General features: G+C 38.3%; 4 protein-coding genes across 6 annotated transcripts; 2 read left to right on the top strand and 2 right to left on the bottom strand.

Annotated features, from left to right (window-relative positions):
• Nucleotides 1-263: 263 nt before the first annotated feature.
• Nucleotides 264-7,897, bottom strand: LOC6632876 (putative uncharacterized protein DDB_G0282133). Its single transcript, XM_002055892.4, has 5 exons — nucleotides 7,502-7,897; nucleotides 1,891-2,346; nucleotides 1,724-1,811; nucleotides 1,384-1,655; nucleotides 264-790 (listed from the first exon to the last, which is right to left on the bottom strand). Exons 1-4 carry the CDS (start codon nucleotides 7,629-7,631, stop codon nucleotides 1,460-1,462), a joined length of 870 nt encoding a protein of 289 aa, XP_002055928.1. The 5' UTR covers nucleotides 7,632-7,897; the 3' UTR covers nucleotides 264-790; nucleotides 1,384-1,459.
• Nucleotides 7,898-10,193: 2,296 nt separating this feature from the next.
• Nucleotides 10,194-12,360, top strand: LOC26531200 (uncharacterized). The gene is made up of 2 exons (XM_015170792.3): nucleotides 10,194-11,060; nucleotides 11,130-12,360. Exons 1-2 carry the CDS (start codon nucleotides 10,725-10,727, stop codon nucleotides 12,276-12,278), a joined length of 1,485 nt encoding a protein of 494 aa, XP_015026278.2. The 5' UTR covers nucleotides 10,194-10,724; the 3' UTR covers nucleotides 12,279-12,360.
• A 548-nt stretch (nucleotides 12,361-12,908) lies between these two features.
• On the top strand, nucleotides 12,909-14,789 carry LOC116650323 (uncharacterized). The gene is made up of 3 exons (XM_070207617.1): nucleotides 12,909-13,574; nucleotides 13,638-14,057; nucleotides 14,259-14,789. Exons 1-3 carry the CDS (start codon nucleotides 12,909-12,911, stop codon nucleotides 14,787-14,789), a joined length of 1,617 nt encoding a protein of 538 aa, XP_070063718.1.
• Nucleotides 14,790-15,405: 616 nt separating this feature from the next.
• On the bottom strand, nucleotides 15,406-19,144 carry LOC6632923 (probable peptidoglycan muropeptide transporter SLC46). Of its 3 annotated transcripts, XM_015170501.3 has the most exons (11): nucleotides 18,884-19,144; nucleotides 18,626-18,770; nucleotides 18,463-18,572; nucleotides 18,248-18,398; nucleotides 18,006-18,189; nucleotides 17,105-17,787; nucleotides 16,915-17,051; nucleotides 16,477-16,666; nucleotides 16,373-16,420; nucleotides 15,592-15,700; nucleotides 15,406-15,534 (listed from the first exon to the last, which is right to left on the bottom strand). In XM_015170501.3, exons 2-11 carry the CDS (start codon nucleotides 18,750-18,752, stop codon nucleotides 15,477-15,479), a joined length of 1,797 nt encoding a protein of 598 aa, XP_015025987.1. In that variant the 5' UTR covers nucleotides 18,753-18,770; nucleotides 18,884-19,144; the 3' UTR covers nucleotides 15,406-15,476. The 3 variants fall into 3 exon arrangements, with proteins under 3 accessions (XP_015025987.1, XP_002055926.1, XP_070063335.1); XM_002055890.4 differs by having other exon boundaries at nucleotides 18,626-19,144; XM_070207234.1 differs by lacking the exons at nucleotides 18,626-18,770; nucleotides 18,884-19,144 and having other exon boundaries at nucleotides 18,248-18,406; nucleotides 18,463-18,536.
• Nucleotides 19,145-19,776: the final 632 nt, after the last annotated feature.

Raw genomic sequence — 19,776 nt, 5'->3', positions numbered from 1 at the left:
TCGCCCCGTTGAATAATTTAACAAATGTCCGCAGGGCGCTTCAGTATTTGCTATGCTCTTTATTTTCTTCCACTTCTTCTTGTTGATTGTGTCTCTTTTGTGTATTGATTTAGGCGGGCGTCTTTTTCGTAGCATACTTTTCAGCGCAGAACATAATTTAAATATGAATTCTCCGCATTTATAATTTGCCTTTAATTGCGTCGCATTTTAATGAATCTAGAAATAGCAATTGAAAAGCGGTTCGGTTTTACGATTTACACATATTTATTTGGGATTTTTAAAAATACATGTTTGTTTCTTTTTTTTTTATATATATATTATACACATGCACATATGTACTCGCACATAAATAGTTTCAGTTTTGTAGACACATATGCATTATATGATATGATTTCATTATTTGGGGGCTTTTAAATGTATCTTAACACACTGCATACAAGCAACTACCTGTTCGATATACATACCATATACATAAATATATATATATATATATCATGTACATATTTGTTTTAAGACCATTTGCTTAAGGTCTGCAGTTAAACTCTTAAAATAATACAATATGCTGTTTCGAAAAGAATTTATTCGACTTGTTTGCCAATTTCTGCTGCAGAGGTTGCCGGCACATTTCTCATTGTTCGCGGACTCCGTTTGTCAGCTGCTTTAATTTATTTTCATTATCGGCCACATTTGCTCGCAATACTCACGGCCATTTCTGGTGCGCTCTTAACCCAGCTTTTAGTCCTTACAATCGACGCCGCACAACGCCAGCTCCCAAAGGCTTTGCCTTTGACTGCAATACAACAAAAGAAATTCGTTTCGTTTTAAAGTATTTATTTTTGTTTTGGTAATGCAAATCCTTTAGGAATTTCAGGCGATAAAGATTTAACCTCAGGCATGAGAGTAACATATATTCACAAAACACGCAAGTCTATTTCTTATTTAACATTTGTTCATACTTGAACAGTAAAAAATAGTCTTGTTAAGATGTACTTAATTGTGGCTAGTTGTGTTCAGTAGTGATAGCTCGTGCTAAGTCGTGATTAATCATTATAAGGCGTATTCAGCTAAGTTGGGTACTGGTTATCAGCACTGCTCTGTGATGTTCAGGCGTGTGAAGTAAGTCGTGCTTAGTCTTGTTAAGTTGATTTCAGTCGTGAAATTTCATGCGTGGTCGTGATAAGCCATGCTTAGTTGTGTGCACTCGTGTTCAGTTGTTTTTCGTAACGATATTTCGTGTTCAGTCTTAGTAAGACGTGCTAGCTCGGAAATCGCAAATACAGTCGACACCACATTCTAAAACGTTTATACTTCGTTCCAAGTTATGGCTGTTCGTGTGCAAAATATAATAAAAATAAAATGTGAAAAATGTTAGTAAATACGCACCATCACACGCATTTTTCTAACGATAGCAACAGCTGTGCCACTCATCAGTGGGTTGCACCTGCTGCTGTTAGGATGTTTACAACAACCTTTCGAGATCCTCGCTCTCCGCATCGCTTATATAGGAGTCGGTGTCCGTGAAGTAGTCATCGTCGCAGCGATTGCGACGACAGCAGACGCGACGCCCCATTTCATCGTCGCTCCAATGTTCGAACTCCTCTTTGTGGTGCTCCAGCAGCATCAGCGAGGGGAACAAGCTATCGCAACCGCTGCAGCTGGAACAACAAAACAAGAATGGTTATGTTCGATGAGGCTGCTGGTAAATGCGGGCACCGTTTATTACCCAAAGTGTCGCTTCTTTTGCTGATGCGAGGCCAGTTGCCGATGGCAATGGAAGGAGCGATCACACACATTGCAGGTTAGCGATTCATCTGTAAGTTGAAAGCCCGCCCGCAGATTATTCTAATAAGTACCTCAAACAGTGAAATCGCCAAAATTTGGGACACTCACCATAGTCGTCATCATCGTCGGCCATGGCCAGTGCGTGGAGGCGGCTTATTGTGCTTTCGTTAATCTGTTTACTGGATGCGGACATGGCAGAAGTTGACAGATCCTTTGATGATTTGCCTTTGGCCTGGCACAGGCCAAGCTCACATAAAGCGCTCTCCACCACAAAGTTTCCCTGGCAATCGGCATTCGTACATGGCAATAGCTGCAGGCCCTTCTCATTGCCATTGGCCTCCTCATGGCCATTGATGTTGTTGCTGTTCGTGTTGTTGTTGCCGTTGCCGTTGTGGTTATGGTTATTGCCATTGCTGCTGCTGCTGGCGGCACCAGGTGCCAGCATTTCAAAGTCGTCTAGCTCATCGAATGGATCATCGATTTTATGGCCCAGTGACACGGTATCGTCCGCCTCTGCGCTCAGCCTGCCGTAAGCTTTGCGTGGCGGCCTCTTCACATATTTGTCTGATGTGCAAAAACAACAATAATAACAAAAGGCTGTTAGGTTCATTTTCAGCACGCCGAACACTAAATACTCTTGTAGTCATTAGCTTAGCAGGGTGAATTGATGTCATTTTGTAAACGCTAAACTTGGATATGTTGAAAAACAAAAAGGGTTCAATTCAAAAACTTCTATTTCCATCGTTTCTTTATTTAAAGCTATATGATTTTGTAAGCTATATGAATAGTAAGTCTGGAGCACAGTTGAACTAGTAAGTGTCAATGAAATTTCATTGGTGGCTATATAAAAATAGTGGTTCGGCTGTTGATACCGATCAGGAATATATAACTTTATGTGGTCGCTGACATTTTCTTATTTACATTTGTTGCCAATATTATATCACCCTCTTCAGGGATATACCGAGCAAAGTAAGGACGATAAGAATAGCATTTCGTTAGTATCAGAAAATTTGTGTAATACATTTTGGCGCCTTTGCACAGCCACGCCCTGACACGCCCCCGCTCGAACACATGCGTCCTACCATCCTGCTTGGCTCGACAAAAACTTTATTTTTGCCACATCGAAATTAAAAAATGTCTTATTTCTTTTCACTGCAGCTGACAATTTATGTGCGTCTTTGTGTTGCCTGCGGGCTTTGTTTCGATCTTTGACTCAGCTCAGGTTTCTGTCTGGTGTCCCGTGTCCTGTGTCCTAGGGCAGCACAAAAGTTTTTCTGCCTGTCCTCGAGCGGTGAAGTGATAAAATGAGATTTATTGTGCCCATTGTCGGAATGTGTGTGTGTACTTGTCTGTGTGTGTGTGTGTGCGCGCTGACTGAGGCTTCCAATAAATACTAGCCTGCCTATAAAATTATACAAAGCTTTTATTTATGACCTATATTTATGGCGCTCCCTAGCATACATTTATTTAGAAAACTGGCTTTTGAGAGCTCATTGACAGATCGGTTTGCGGTCCTGGTTCAAAATTTTAAGGTAAACTTGAGGTATACTATATAAAACCAAGGTTGCCAATGAGCTAAAGCCGAGCAAGGTTCGAACCTTAAATTAAAATTGGCCGAAACCTAAGATAAATAAGCCCCAGACTGACTATTTATGTGAATCGATATTATTTGTTTGAATAATTTTATTTAGTTTTAATATTTTAAGCATTATCACATATTAGAAGTTTATTTAAGTTGTGAATTGAATATGAAATCTCTTGAGCTTTAGACCGAAACAGGATCCAATCGAATTCACATTCTCTAGAGATTTCCGTGACATTTTTGCTACGTTCAATTTAAAAGAGATCGTAATTTTTCTTAGATATGCTTAATATATATTTAGCAAATGGAAATTAAGCCGTAATAAATGAAAGCATGTGTGATTATATGTAGATTAAGTTAAGTTCGAGTGAATGAAGTCTTCATTGAAGTCGATGGAAAAAGTAAAATGTCAAATTGTTATTGCTAGAATTTGGTTGTGCTAGCAAAGCGAAATAAAGTAAATAAAGGCGAGCATGAATATTAAAAAGCGTGACATGCAAACACCAATACTCGCACACGCATGCTAACATACTGTAAGCTGGGTGGCTAAAAAATTCAAAAATTGTTTGAGGAGCTGTGAAAGCGCGCGTTCGCCTATGAAGCCAAATAAAACTTATTTTTATTGCTCGAGAGTGTGTGTGCGTGTGTGTGTGTGAGTGTGCCGTTGTGTGAGCAGAGCGCTAAAAAGTATGCACCAACAAGTTTTGCGAGAAAGCATTTAACGCTATGTAGCATGTGTGATGGCGACAGTTGCCGCTGGCCTTTTGCTACGCGCAGATTGAAATTTATGACACAAATGGAAGCAACTAAGGAAGTGGCGGCGGGAGAAAGGGAGCGATCGAAAAAGTGAAATGGAAATATAACGCAAATAGTTGCCCTTAAAGCTCCCGGCTCCCGCCTCATATGATCTAAAATAAATCGAATATGAAGCGTATGTAGAAACTTTCGCATTATAACAGAAAATGGATACAAATGATGAGCCGGCGGCTGACAGCTTTTTGGGTTACCGAAACATAAATCATGGCCAGAACTTTGGCTGGCGGCTTTATTAATACACCCGATAAACGCCCAATCATTTGCTCGCCTGTGTGAAATATTTGAATTATCCAAAAAAAGCAAAGCAAGATAAAATGCGCCTAACGAACCGTTTGGACTGACTGCGAAATACCCCATAGAGCACATACATAAAATGCTTTGCCTGAAGATATAATGCAATTTTAATTTAATGAATTAAAATAAAAAAAATTATAAAAATAATAATAATTAACATAATAATTTATAAGTAATAAACAATAATTGCTTACTTTTATTCAAGAGACTTTCTTGCCCATCATAAGTTACAGGGTATACGAATAAAACGCTGCTGCAACATAATTTATGATTGTAGTAGATTCCCTTCGGGCCACCCGCCATCCACAATCCCGCTCACATGGTGTTCTGCTAATGGTGTCTGCAGGCAAAGTTTGCCAAATTAGCTGCCAATAAAAACAAGAAGTCGTATGGCCTTCAAAAATTGCCAAGTTTTTGTGCGTGTCGCAGTACTAATTGGCTCAAACACACACACGCACACACATAAATGGCATAAATGTGCGTATAATTGCTTTTGTTGTTGAACAATTGCCGTAAATTGAATGCATTACGAATATGTCTGTACAAATGGGAATATGGCGGGCATTTATATCAATGACAAATGGTTGTCATAATTATCGGTTAATGCCGCTGACATATGTTTGCCAGCATTTGCATAATAAATGACCTGTGTGTGCTTGTGTGTGTGTTAAACATATGTTGTTCATTTGGCTGAAATAATGCGCAATAAATAAAATATATTTGTAATCTTTTTTTTTTCAGTAATGGGCAGCAGAATTTTCATCCATAAACCCAAATATTGTTGAATAAGTCAATATTCGCATACAACAACAAGTATTCGAGTGGGTTTTCAATTTTAAATTTAACAACACATAAATATAATAAATAAATAAATATTTGATTAAGATGTTATTCTGGCAAAAATACTGTTTCTGCTTGACAAATATGCAATTGAATTGAAAATGTTTATTTATAGGTGACGCAATTTATTTAATATATTTACTTGCATAAGCTAATAAGTAATTTAAAAAGGTTTAATAAAGTGATATACTTATATTAATACGTAAATTTTAAAGCATTATTACGAATGCGGAAAACGTAAAAACAAACAATAAATTATTATTTTGTTTTAATTTGCATATAAATTGTAACATTAACATGCAAAGAGAATATCATATTGAATAGATAAATGCACAGCTCAAATTATTCTACCAAGCTCACAATTTATATAATGCGAATTTTTTTTAAGTTGTGCATATAGATAAAGTGCTTAAAATTATAATATTAAATAATAGTTTTCATATAATTGAAGTGCGATTACAATTCATATATATAAAACTATTATTGAAATTATAAAAGACTCTTAATTTGATTATTTTAAATCAAACTAAAATTCAAATAGATTTATTCATAATTAAAATGAAAAATATCTAGAAACTTGACTGAAGTTTAGAAACTATATAAATAAATATAATTTCGATTTTTGTGTATGGTATGTGCATATTATTTTTACTAACAAAAAGTTATTAATATTTATCTAGAGCTTCCGCTTCTTTCTTTTTACACATCTATTTGAAATTGTTATCTAAAGTTATCTACGTATCCAGAGTTTCCGTTCCGGGCTTCCTATCACTTCTCGCCTTATCACGAGCTATGGGCGTTTGGGATGGCGCGAGGCTTAGCGCTTAGACAAAGGCATCTTGGAAAAATGCCTGAAGTGTTTTTTTCGACAGTCATATCCGTGGCACGTTTGTGACACGCCAACTACCTCACAATTCATGCACACACACACACACACTCAAACACATGTGTAAGTAAAACCATAAGGACGGGCTTATTATTAGGAGAGTTTTTGTGGCTCGTATTTGCTTTGCCTGAACGGACTCGCATTTTTCCATCAGGCATCGACATGGCCAGAGAGCCAGAAGATTTTGTGCAAACAATAGGTACAAGTGTGTACTTAAGTACAATACACACACCCACACACACACGCATGCACACATATGTTAGCGAATATTATTATGTGCTTCTCAAGTCATTGGGGGAATTTTAATTAACTTGTTTTGTTACGTGCGAGGTATTATGAGTTCAAGCTTATGCTTCAACCTCAGATTAGATTTGCTTTGTTGTATTTACGCTTTAGTTTTAATGGAAAAATAAGTCGGTAAAATAAGTAGGCTTTATCTTCGAGCCTGTTGAAAAACAGCGTGAGATTTATAAGCAATAAATGTGTCATTCAAACATTCAGGTATTTTGAACTTTGCTTTGTCGAACGAGGATACAAATTGTTTTAAGTTAAACATGTTCTTTTAAGATTGTAAGCTAACAAAAATAAGTTGGTTCGGTTCACGGCTTGAACCAATTTTTTAAATTTCAGCTCGCGAGTGCAGTTGTTAACATCTTTCGTTTGAATTCCTAACATCTCTTGCTTGAGAATTTTTAAAAGAATTTGATTTATTAAAAATTATAATTTTGTATGAACATATTTAAGTATATACACATATGGTTCAGGTTGGGGCTCCACTGTTCTTAAGTAAGCTAATCCGGTTTAAGGTTTGGCGCATGGCAAATATTGTATTGTCGTAGACAGCACCGACCCTACTAAATCTGTCTGCCTGACTGTCAGTCTTGTCTTTTCTTACAGACATTAAATGTGTCTGAGTCAGTCGCATCAGATTATTATTATTATATTATGATAATGAATTTTATTATTATTATTATTTTTATATTATTAATATTATTATCTAGCTATAGACGAAACTTTATAGCACTGGCTAACTATGCTCCGTGGCTAAATACTACATCCATCCTGGGTTTTGAACTCGCTTAGCATTTGAACCCGTATCCGTTTCAATATAGTTTTTGTTTAGCGAATTCAAGATGCGGCAACCGGACGGCTCACAGCTTTTTTCTTTGATTACAAGCATGAGCGTTGAGCTGAGCATATCGGCAGCTGAGTCATGTTACACTAATTAGGCAGTCCAATCAATTAGAGCCCTTGTTACCGAAATCTAATCATATAATTGCTACCTGGATCGTGCAACTTACCCTGGGTGCTGTTGCTGTGGTTGCCATTGCCGCCGGCGCCACCATTGCCGTTGCCCTTGCTGAAGCTGCAATTGTTGTTGAGGGAGTTGAAAAAATTGGCGGCGCCTGTGCGACGTAAGATCCAAAACATGTTTTCAGTTGTTGCTGTTGCAAGTAGCAGCTGCTGTTGCTATTCTTGTCTGATATGTTGCACTAAAAAGTATGCTATGAACTAAGCGAAGCGCAGCGACGGCATTTTAAAGCGACTGCCGATAAGCGCGAACAAATGAGACGCAACGACAGCGAGCGCGAGCAAATAAGCGAGTGAGAGACGGCGACGCGAACGCATACGTTCGAGGAGTATATAAAAGCTTAGCCCAAAATGGCGCTGGCAGCTGTTCCGTGACGTCGCGTTGTCTGCAGCTAACTGACTGACTATGGCATTGGCGTTGCCTTTTTATAGACGACAGCAGGCGAGAGCGTACAACTGAAGTAAGAGAGTGCCAGAGGGAGAGAGCCTCATGGCGAGAGCGAGCCTGTCGACCCGTACGTTTGACGGAACGTTACGCTACGTAACGTAAGCGTAAGCTTAAGCGATTTGCCAACTGTTCATTTACTGCCAACGTTGCCACTTCCGCTACTTGCTGCAGACGTCGCCAAGAGTATGCTAAATGCTGAACTTGACCTTGGTCAACAATTGCAAGTTGAAACACTTTCGGTCTTCAAAACTGCTTAGCCTTAAAGGCACATAAACGCCTAGATGCATTTAACATTTGGGTTAATGGGCGCTTTCCAGCCCAGCTGTATGCACATTAAACTGACCATCAATCAGGGACCGGAAGCCACCCGGACACTATTGTCAATGGCATTTAAAGTTTGCTGCACGCATATGGCGTGCCTCGCCCATGTCTCGTAAAACTTAACTGCAGGCAGCACATGCAGCAGGAGAAAACTTTAGCGCTTACACGAACATACATGCCATTGGGTTCAAGAGCGAGACCAAGACCAAGTGCAAGTCCAGGGTTCATGCCCCGTAAATTGTCGCCTTTACTTGCGCTCTGAAAAGCGTTAAGCGTTTGCGACTTTAGTGCCACACGACAAATTACAAAAGCAATGCCTAGAAGCTACCATTGCGCTCGAACAACTTTTACTCATAGTTTGAGCTACGCGATTTTGTTTGTTTATTCACGACCAAACAGCAAACGGTGCAACTTGATATGCCAAAATGATGGATGGCAGGGAGTAGGTGACGTGTGTGAACTTAAAAATAAAAATCTATTAAACTGACGGAAGAAATCATCGTCGATTCCATAAGGTGTTCATATTTCTGATCAGAATAATAAAGTGTACCGAAAAAATCTTTCTGTAGTAGGTCAATATGCATTCAATTTTCATTGTATCGTTAAATATAGATTTTGAGACATGATTTTTAAGCAAGGCTTGGCATTTACAAGAGCTAGATATATAAAATTTATTATGTAGGCTCTCGAAATAGTATACAAAAATTAAGAAAGCTTGGTTCATTTTTCCATTATTAGAAAATTGTTGTTGCTTGTTAGCAAGAAGACCCAAATCAAAGCCTCGGCTTGTGTGTAGGAAATCAGTTATACGGAACTAACCTTGTTGAGCTTACACCTCCGGCTTGGATGAATCTGATTTTACTACTGCTACAATAAGAGATAACAACTTATATCATAAATCATCCATCTAAACATTGATGCTTTTCTTTGCAGATGACCGAAAGCCAGTAGACAGTCTAATATCAGATTTAATATTAGCTAAGCAGGACTAGTATTTTAATAAATTAAGTCAAAAGAATTATGATTATGATATTAGGCTGTAAGCCAAATCTTAAGTTACCCTCTTATAGAACAAAATATATTTGTCTTTGGGATGTTGCAACAACATGTTGTAGCAGCTTAGCTATATACTATAAAATATAAATCCTATGTCCTTCAGTTAAATTATTTATATTTCGTTGATTATTCTTTATTATTATTATTCTTATTATTGATTATATTTTGGTTATGCCAGTTAATACATTTGTAAATTGCAAATATTTTCTGAATATTTATTTGACATTTTTGTAAAAGATTATCGCTCTCAAATTCTGTCTGCAATGCGTTTTTCCCAATTAGCTTATTTACTTAAATTCTATCATTTGCACATGTCGGACAGCATTTGGTCATATGCCAATCGTATGGCGCATAAAATATGTACTCATTAAATATTAATATGGCAATTATCAATTAAAATTGCCACGAATTGCAAACGTAGAACTTTTCGGCATTTGGGCATATCAAATATTCATTGAGTACGTGCCAACGTCAAACGAGTCAAACGAATTGTAATCGATAGCAAATGTAGATTGAACTTTGTGTTATGCTGTCCCAAGTTTTGTCATATAAATTATGTATTATTATAACAACTACAAACATACAGAAAGTGCTGGCATATTCCGTAAGTAAATGAATTGACAGGTAAGCTCGAAGATAAAGTTGGCATCTAAATTGACAAGCGGAAATGGAGTGCAAAGATGTTGTTATATAATTTATTTAACGCATCAACTAATGCAATTGGCGGGCAGAAATATTTGTATGTATTTTTACAAATCGCCTTACTATGTGATTCCCATGAATTAACAGAACAATAATTTTCATGCTTTAATAAAAGTATAGAATTAGTGAGCTATGTTGGCATTGTTATTAACTTTATCCCTGCTCATACTGTCAAGGTAATTTAGGGTCTTACATTTGTTATTTCACGTCACGGGCTATTTGCTAGTGTATAATCAAATGTAATACCGCAATGGGGTAAAGTTATAGCCCCAATGTAATAGTGCCTAATAATTGCGCAAACAAGAAGTGCAGAGCTCTAAAATTGGCAACTTCGTCGGATAGTAAAATAGTCGAGAAACTACAACCATGAGGTGTGTCAGCCTCTGTTGCTGGTGGTGCTGCATTCCGACCCTGGTGGTTGGCCAAATAATGGGCATAGTTGAAACCGAAGAGGAAAATGGGATAGTTCTTTCGATTATTTCAGAAGTCGATCGATTGGTAACAATCAGGAATTTCATCACATACTTTGATAATCAGAAGCTGGGCAAAAGATTTGCAGTGGCTTCAGCGTTGCAGCAATCTCTAATGGTAACATTTGAGCGTCCGGTGATTGTGGCTGGCTACTTCACAATATCATAAATTCAGAAAATCTGGCGGTGATATTTTTTAACGGCATTCAAGATCCTATGCTTAGCGTGGCGCAAAAAACATTGAACGGGCTTCAATCAATGTGGATCATATTTGTGTACAAAACGGATGGAATTTTGGCTTCGACAACTATTTTAATCGAGGCCTTCTTTCACTGGTGCTCTAATACAAATTTCGATAATGTGATGCTCGTCTTGAAGCGAAACAACGAGTACGAGATTTGGTCATTTGAAATTAAATTGAGAATGAAAATATTCCAGTTTTCGGTAAAGTCTATAGGCAAGGCGATAAGTCAGAAATTATGCAAGCAGGGAGAAATGGGACAGTACAGATCTTTGGTTGCTGTTTTTCAGAGTTTGCCAGATGCATTTGTGGTAAATGATTAATTTGTGTGCTATAATTCATTTACATCTTAATTAAATCATTTTACTTTTAATTTACAGTACAATTCTTCAAAGAATGGCACCCTTATGCGCCTTGGCGGTGATACTGGCCTCCTTTTAAAGTCATTTATTCACCACATAAACGGCTCCATGAACATTTTGCCACTATCATATGATGAATATATGAAGAAAGTTCCACAAGACTGTACGCAAGATAGATGCATTGATATCGGCGCAAACATGCTATCCAACTTCAGTGTATCTCCGCAGAGTCCGGTGTTGAGGGTGACACAAACCTGCTTGGTGTTGCCCTACGATAGTTGGATTGCTCTGGAAGTCTATCCATTATCGTTCGACAAGAACTATTCCCTATTAGCATTTATTGTATTATCCACTGTTGTGTATGTCGTGATTAAGCGCATATCGAATCCACACTTATCTCTAGGTGCGAGCCTGTTTAGTTGTTTACGACTCGCTGCGGGACAATCCATACCAGGCCGTACATTCCGTCGCCTGGGCCTCCCAGAGAAGTTAATGGAGGTCTTTACGCATATCTACAATCTTTTGGTTATGAGCCTTTTTGGCAGCGCCCTGGCTACGGCTCTAATTACAGGTTTGCGCAAACCCGAAATTCTGGACACTAAAACGTTTTTGGCCAGTGGACTGCGTATTATGGTATTTCCCGAGCAGCTGCAGAGCCTCTTCGACTATATACCGCATGCGTTAAGTAATCGTTTGATCGTTGAGGACGAGAGTGCCAGGGATCGTCATGTTTACTCCTTGAACAACAGCTATGCGTATGTCATGGAAACACACAAATGGATAATATTGGAGTTCATCCAGAGGCGCCTGCGCAAACCCAAGCTGCGATTGGGTCCACAAGCGTTGTGCAGTGCTCAACGGTATTTGACGTTTCATATGCGTTCGGGTCTGTGCTTCGGGCGTGCTCTGAAACAATTTACAATGCAAGCACACGAGGCGGGGTTAACTAGTAAAAAGTGGACGCAACTAGGACTTCGTCAGGCGGAGGCGGCCGGCATGCTAAGTCAGGCACCCTACGATCCGCTCATCCGGCAGCCGCTGCAAATAAAATTCTATGGAGAAGCTTTTATTTTCTACAGCTTCAGCTTGTTTCTGAGTCTGATAACTTTGGTGCTGGAGTGCCTGTACGCGTATTGTAGGACACGTAATACTGTAATCATAGTTTAAACGTAATTTTGATAGATTATGCAGTCGAATATATTTTTTATGTTACGTTTCCAAGCCCTTAATAAACCTCGCCCACCTTTAGCACCCAACAAGAATTTTCGATTATAGTAGGACTTTGTAGAGAGTATCGTAATGTTACCATGATATGTGGACCATATAGAAAGAGAAATTTCCTACCACATTATAGAATATCATTAACAGCTGATGATATAGCCATGTCGGTCTGTCTGTTTCTATGCGAACTAGTCTCTCAGTTTTAAAGTTATCGTCTTTGCATGGGTTTGTCTTTTTGTTGGGGATACTATCGGGCCAGTATATTTTATACCCGACAATGGAACGATGAGTCGAAAAGAATACAGGGTCCTTTTTCTTACTTCATATCCACTTCAGAAATACAAATAGGAAGTAATATTGTTTATTTATCTATTAAGCTGCATTAATGATTGCAGTTTTATTTCGAGAGCCAGTTTCATTGGCAATAAAACTTGATGTATAATAACATTGAATGGCACAGTGGGGTAAAATAAAAAGCCAAACGTAATGGTGTCTAATAACTGTGTCCAACAAGGATTGCAGAGCTTTAAAATGGGCAACTCCTTTTTATAGCAAAACAGTCGATAAACTACAGCCATGAGGTGTGTTAGCCTCTGTTGCTGGTGGTGCTGCATTCCGGCCCTGGTGATTGGCCAAATAAAGACCGTAGTGGAAGATGAATATCAAAACCAATTTTTTGCAATCATCTCACAAGTGGACAGATTGGGAATATTCAAGAACTTTATCACATACGCTGATAATAAGGAACAGGCAAACGAATATGGAACATCCGTTTCGCTGCAGCAACGTCTAATGGAAACCTTCGAGCGACCTGTTATTGTGGCTGGTACCGAAATTGGGCTGCTTCGAAATATCATCAATGATCGAAATCTAGCGATAATTTTTTTTAATGGCATGCATGATTCTACGCTGAGTACGGTGGATGAAACCTTGAGAAGTCTGAAGACAATTATGACTATATTTGTGTACAAGTTGAAAAGGAATCTAATGCCCTCTCTTGGTCACTTGGAAGTCTTCTTTACCTGGTGCTGGAATAGACAGTTTTACAATATTATACTTCTTCATAAGTACAAAAGCACGTTTGAAATCTGGTCATATGAAATGAAAAGAGAAATGAAGATATACAGACTAACTAATTTGACCGTAAGCCAAGAGGAACAACGGGCTCATTATAAGTTCGCTGATATGGGACAATACCGATCCGTAGTTGCCGTTTACCAGAATTTGCCAGATACATTTTTTGTAAGTGCCGATAGACAGAATTTTATGCTGTTACTCTCCGAAAACAATTTTTTTTTTTGACAGTACAAAAGCAAGGACGGCACTGTTGCCCTTGGCGGTCATCTTGGTATTCTGTTGGATGAATTCATGCGCCATGTCAACGGAACTATGGACATTATGCCGTTGTCATTTCGCAATTATACGAATGCAATCGCCAAAGGTCATAAGGGAGGTCGAATTGTTGATATTGGCGCGAATCTGGTGACGGACTTGAGTTTTGCATCGTATAGTCCGATAGTATTGGCAACACGCACCTGCCTGATCTTGCCCCATAATGTGTTTTCTATACGGGAGTTTACGTTAACCTACAACGGTAACAATTCATTAATTCTGTTCTTTGTATTTTACACCATCGTACAAGGTGTGATTAAGCGAATAGCAAATCCACGCTTGCCATTTGGTGTGCTGGTATATAGGATTTTTCTGCTCGCCATGGGACAATCTGTAAGCAGCAGGTTATTTCGCCGCATGTCCTTGGCAGATAAGTTTATGAATATTTCAACGAGTATCTATAATCTTTTGCTCAACAGCCTTTTGGTAAGCGCCTTGACGACGGCTTTTATCGCAGGTTTTCCACGGCCTGAAATTGTTGATGCCGAAACATTTTTGGCCAGTGGACTAACTATCATGGTTTTTCCCGAGCAGATGGACAGTCTTTTCGATGACATACCATCGGCTCTTAGTGAACGGCTTGTAGTTGTTGATAAGGAGACAAGGGATAAGCATGTTCAAGCCCTGAACGACAGCTACGCCTATGTGATGCAATCACACAAATGGCTGCTAATGGAGTTCATCCAGCGGCGGCTGCTCCAGCCCAAACTGCAACTGGGCCCCAATAAGTTGTGCGGCGTTCAGCGTTATTTGAGGTTTCATCTGCGTTTGGACCTATCCTACGCAAGAGTTTTAAAATACTTCGTGACACAAATACGTGAAACGGGTCTGCCTAGAAAGCTGATGCAACTGGGTCTGCGTAAGGCGCAGGAGACTGGAATTATTAGTGAGGCTCCTTACGAGCCGCCCATCCGATATCCATTGCCCATAAATTTCTTTGAGAAGGGCTTTATATTGTTCGCATGTGGTATATCGACGAGTCTGGCGGTATTTTTGCTTGAGTTGGTCTACTATCGCTGGAACCATAGTCGCAACAGTCTACGCAATATAAACATAAGGTTTTAGGGATAAGTTATGTATTTAAATCATTAATATTGTCAGCTTTAAACGCTTAATAAGTCTTGCACGGCAATTAAAAGTGATTAACTAATATATATTCTTAAATTATTTTGTCCATCAGTGTGTCTTTCAGTATGAGCACGTGGATATCAAAGTCTTCAAAGGCAAAGAGATTGAAAATTGTAGTGTGGGTGTTGCATTTGCCCAGCCCCTGTTTCTTGTACGGCCGTTGAGTTAGACGTGCCACTGGCTAAGGAAACCTACTAGTGTATAGAGCATTTCGGGGGTCGTTCACTTCTTGCTCTTGGTAATGAAGCTCGTCGGATGGGGCGTGGATTTTCTTGCGTGGCTCTCGTATAGTATGAACAGATTAGGAATATTTCAGTTTTTGAATACGTGGTCCTTATTCGACTAGAAATTATAGGATTGATGAATCGGTGGAGCCTTGCGATTTGCCATACAAATAGGTTTATCAATACCCATATATTGTGCTGGGCACAGGGAAAGATAAAACATATTTGGTGCCTTTTTAAACACGCCGTACTTAGAGACTGTTCAGCTTACCATATATAATTTTAAGCATACATATCGAAAATGAATTCTTTTATAAAACAGTTTTGCTCATTCACATTTATTTTTAATAAAAGCCTCAGAACAGTTTAAGTTTATTTACAGCTATAGTTAGTCGAATGTTTACTTTAATAGCTCGGCATAGTGTTGCTTGTGCATATATTTAAAACGCCAGACGAAACTGGAATCAAGTAAAATTAATAAGTTTAAGTTAAGTCACTTTAAAATTGTGACTTACCAGATTGCAACAAAAGCCACCAAAAAGAGCGCGGCGCTAAGAAAATTGAAAAGGCCCGGAAAAACAGACAACGAGTGCTGATAGATTAATGTATAGAGCGGTGCGGCGACTGATAAAAAATGAAAATATTGTAAATTAGATATATAATAAAGTAAAATCAAGTAAGAGGCTCTTGTCGGGAGTTACCAACTAGTGGATACCCTTAACCCTCTTCTACCAACACCAAACGCAGATCGCGCTAAACGCTCCTTTGCTTTAGCAGTAATAATGAGAATGAAGCGCTATCTTAGGCATGCCAAAGATATAATACCCATGCCTGACCCAACCTTTTCATGCTTTGACCTTATCTAAGAAACGCAAGTATCACTAATATATGCCGCGTTTGGCCAAGACAATGAATGAAGATGGCAACACAAAAAGGCGTATTTTCTTGATTGATTCTGGAAGCAGTCAACTTTGGTGATTCTATCTCTTATAACTTACGAGATTTGCCTAAAAAAAAAGAATTTCGATAACGATTTTCATCGATTACCTGAAACTATATTCAAAATTTCAAGTCTCTAGTTTTAATACGTTCAGAGATTCTTGCGGACGGAGGGACAGACAGACATAGCTAGACCGACTCGGCTATTGATGCTGATAAAGAATATATTTACTTTATGGGGACAGAGACGCTTTTTTATGGCTGTTACATACATTTGTACAAATACCCCTATTGCCCATTTTTAATGCGTTAAGGGTGTAATAAACTGAAGACAAAACTTTTAGGTAAGGCACATACCGAAAGGCGCAAAGGATTGAAAAACATTCTTGATGGAGAAAATTTTACCTGTAAGTAAATTTATGTTATTTGAGGTATATATCTATAAGGGTTTATATACTTGCCCAAGTCAGAGGCGGGCACTATATTCGAGACAATAGTGCGGCACATGGGCCCGCCAATGGAACGAAATATCCCAAAAGCCACTGATAAATACATATGCCAAGGAAAAGAAGCACAACCTCTGGTTAGATTGCTTAATATTTCCGAGAACAGGGAGAGCAGAGCCAAGGTGACCACAGAAAGACCAAAAACCTAAAAATTTTTAAATAAAATGAATGTAAATAAAATTAGCTTGTAGGAAAAAAAATAATATTTTCACGCTGCAGATTAAAAAAAAAAACAGATTGTTGTCATAGGAGACATATAATATTCCGCCTTAGGCGACCGGTGAAGTTCGCTATTGGTCAGTTTGGAATGCCCATATGCTCCTATACATTTCGTGATGAAATTATAATATCCTCTACAAGAGTCTAACAAGTTACACAAGCTTTTTAACATACCTTGCGCAGCAAAAGAATACCAATGAGAGCGCCCACCATGGGCACCATTTGGCTGATAGTTTCAAATAAGGTGAACTCCCGCACGGACCAGTGGAATTTTTGGCGCACAAACAAATACATGACTGTCATAGCACCATCTAAATGGAAGGCAATTAGATATGAACACGTTGATTCATATAATAGCACTTACCCACAACAAACATGGCCATAAACATGGCCAAGGTCACCAGCCAAATGATTTCGCGTGCGTGATTGTCACGTGGCTTGCAGCAGGTTCTGAACATATCTTTGATGTGGGTCAAGCTGAAAAGACCCATGTTATTGGCATCTGTGGCAGCCTCCGGCTCATTCTGTTGCTGCTGCTGCTTCGCTTCATTGGTTACAGAATCGAGCTGCTTAGTCTCGTTCCTTTCGTCCAAATGTTTTTCGGATGTGTAAAGCACATTTGTCGAACGCTCTTGCTTGTCATCATTTATTTTGAGTCCAAATAAACTTATATTTTTGGTGTCTGTTGCGGCTTTTGGCCTTGTATCTATGGTTATAGGAACTATCTGTTTGTCGTGCTCTTTTTTTTCGTCATCTATAACATCGTTTGGACAATCAATGGACACAGTATTTAGTTGCATATCGCATGCTGAAAGGGGCACATCCTTTTCGGGTTTTTCGGTTCTTTCGGCACTCTCTGCCGCATCCTTCTCCAGGCGTATGTGCAAACTCTCTGGCACACAGCATATAATAAATAATGTGGCCAATACGACAATGGCCGCTGAGATGCTCTGGGTTATAGATGCACTGGTGGCTTCATACACATAACTGGACAACAAGGAGCCACTGCTGATAGCTATAAACATCAGAAACTCTATGGCAATCATTCTATAGGGCGAAAAGAAAAGGTATAATACTTCATAGGGTATACTTAGAAAAATTCTGTTACTTTTATCAATACTCTTTAGTTGTGTATAACTCATCATTGTAATAATTAGATACAAAGTAAAATCACTTGAAATAAGCTAAAAGCTTTGGCAATATTTGTACTTTTCTTAGGTACAAAATACCCATCCTTTTTCTCTGAGTGCAGAGCTCATACCCACCTGTAGGGTCTGGTTCTAATATCTGTAATATCCGATAGAAAACAAAAGGCGGCCACAGAAAATACACACATGCCGCCCAGCAGGGAGTGCGGCACTGCAGCCATCGTATACCACCAGGGATTTATGTCCCGACTGCTGGATAGCGCACATATTAAGGTATTTATTAACGCAGAGCCAGAGAAACCTGCAAGAACATTAAAGGACTTAAAGGTTGATAGGACTTTCGCTTGAGCCTTGCCTACCAATCATTGAGACCACCAGCAATGGCTTGCGTCCATAATGATCCGACCAGGAGCCAATAAATAGGCCACAAACGGCTGGCACAATGCTCTCCATTAAGGTCCGGATGAGAAACATGTCTGCCACATATGATTGAATCTCCGTTTCAATGGCCTGGAAACCTAATGACATTTAAATAATTTCTCACGCATTGTATCATTACTTGGAATGCACATACATGAACTTCATGGCTGGCATCTTTGTCATCCAGCTGCCTGCAGTCGGTCTCATTGTAATGAAATATTACCCGGCATGTCTGATATATAATCTGATTACGCATTACAGTGCCTGCAATATTCGATACTGTTTTATGCAATTCCTATTTAAAAGTGAATGCTTACCCGACAGCAGATGCGAAAATATGAGCATAAATACAACTGGCTCTATATAAAACATGTAGAATAGTTCTCGCCATGGCAAACTTTTCAGCTTATCGACTGCCGTTGATATAGACACTTTCTCAACCATTGATTTTTAGGCAAAGCACTTTAAGGGAATTATATTTGCGTTAATTTTATTTCAATTCCAGTAATAAACAATTGCTAAAAATTTGTTATTTTATTTCATCACAAAATTATTTAAAATCTTTGTTTTTTAACCTTGACTAATTTTTGCACTCATCTGCAAAATAATTAAATCAATTTTTATTTTGAGTTTTCAGTTATAATATAAATCAAATGTATGTATTAATTTAATTGGTTTCTATAATTATTGGGCTCGCTACGCTTGTTAAACGTATTCCATTTCCGAAAACGGCCCTCGAAATAATTCACTGAGGCGACACGAAACCGGCTCCGTATTTGGATCGTCAACAAGCTCGATCAAGCTGAGTATACGAAATGAGCTGCTACCGGTAAATCGGTGCTACTATATATAAACTGAAACTGGTTTTATATCATTTATGGGGGAACTTTTATTCAGAGGCAGGTGAACAGCCAAACTCGCACACGATGCAGTGTAATGGAAATTGTTTGTCATGATAGCTTAAATAATGAAAATAATCAAATATTTAGAATCTGAATTATATAGTATTACGACGAGCAGAACGATTTATTTATATTTCTAATTGCTTAAGCAATGCGAAAATAACTGCAATTTGAGTGTAGGAAACACGTGAATCAACTATTGCTGATAAATTTGTATTAGATTTTATGGGCACATCGTTATTCTAGCTGCTTTCAAGTTGGAATAAATTAACTGTAATGGCAAAGAGTATTCAAATTGTATTCAAAGAATACATAACCTGATCAATGAGTTGTTCGTCTATCTTTATTCTTCTATATTATACATACAGGTAAAGTTTCCTAAAGTACACATATCAAAGCTCTTGACTAAAAAACGTTTCTGCCTTTCAGGATATTTTGATAAAATGTCAGGAAATTAAATAGTCTCAAAATAGGATGGATATTTTGCTACTTTTAAAATTATATTGAAATTATAATATATAAGATTGAAATTATTATATATAATGTATTATATTATATAATATTAT

The sequence above is a fragment of the Drosophila virilis genome, chromosome 2 (genome assembly GCF_030788295.1).
Source record: "Drosophila virilis strain 15010-1051.87 chromosome 2, Dvir_AGI_RSII-ME, whole genome shotgun sequence".
NCBI classification, from domain to species: domain Eukaryota; kingdom Metazoa; phylum Arthropoda; class Insecta; order Diptera; family Drosophilidae; genus Drosophila; species Drosophila virilis.
Note: the sequence above shows the minus strand (reverse complement) of the source record. Positions and strands in the feature narration are given on the sequence as shown.

Bases quoted from the DNA above. Each gene is read 5' to 3' on its own strand.
- LOC26531200 (XM_015170792.3), top strand. From the start codon at position 10,725: ATGCTTAGCGTGGCGCAAAAAACATTGAACGGGCTTCAATCAATGTGG. The intron at 11,061-11,129 runs GTAAATGATTAA...TTTAATTTACAG, and splicing joins GTTTGCCAGATGCATTTGTG to TACAATTCTTCAAAGAATGG.
- LOC116650323 (XM_070207617.1), top strand. From the start codon at position 12,909: ATGAGGTGTGTTAGCCTCTGTTGCTGGTGGTGCTGCATTCCGGCCCTG. The intron at 13,575-13,637 runs GTAAGTGCCGAT...TTTTTTTGACAG, and splicing joins ATTTGCCAGATACATTTTTT to TACAAAAGCAAGGACGGCAC. The intron at 14,058-14,258 runs GTAAGCAGCAGG...TTTCCCGAGCAG, and splicing joins TGCTCGCCATGGGACAATCT to ATGGACAGTCTTTTCGATGA.
- LOC6632876 (XM_002055892.4), bottom strand. From the start codon at position 7,631: ATGTTTTGGATCTTACGTCGCACAGGCGCCGCCAATTTTTTCAACTCC. The intron at 1,812-1,890 runs GTGAGTGTCCCA...TTCAACTTACAG, and splicing joins CGACGATGATGACGACTATG to ATGAATCGCTAACCTGCAAT. The intron at 1,656-1,723 runs GTAATAAACGGT...TTGTTGTTCCAG, and splicing joins CAAAAGAAGCGACACTTTGG to CTGCAGCGGTTGCGATAGCT.
- LOC6632923 (XM_002055890.4), bottom strand. From the start codon at position 18,752: ATGGTTGAGAAAGTGTCTATATCAACGGCAGTCGATAAGCTGAAAAGT. The intron at 18,573-18,625 runs GTAAGCATTCAC...CGAATATTGCAG, and splicing joins ATTTTCGCATCTGCTGTCGG to GCACTGTAATGCGTAATCAG. The intron at 18,190-18,247 runs GTAGGCAAGGCT...ATGTTCTTGCAG, and splicing joins GCTGGTGGTCTCAATGATTG to GTTTCTCTGGCTCTGCGTTA.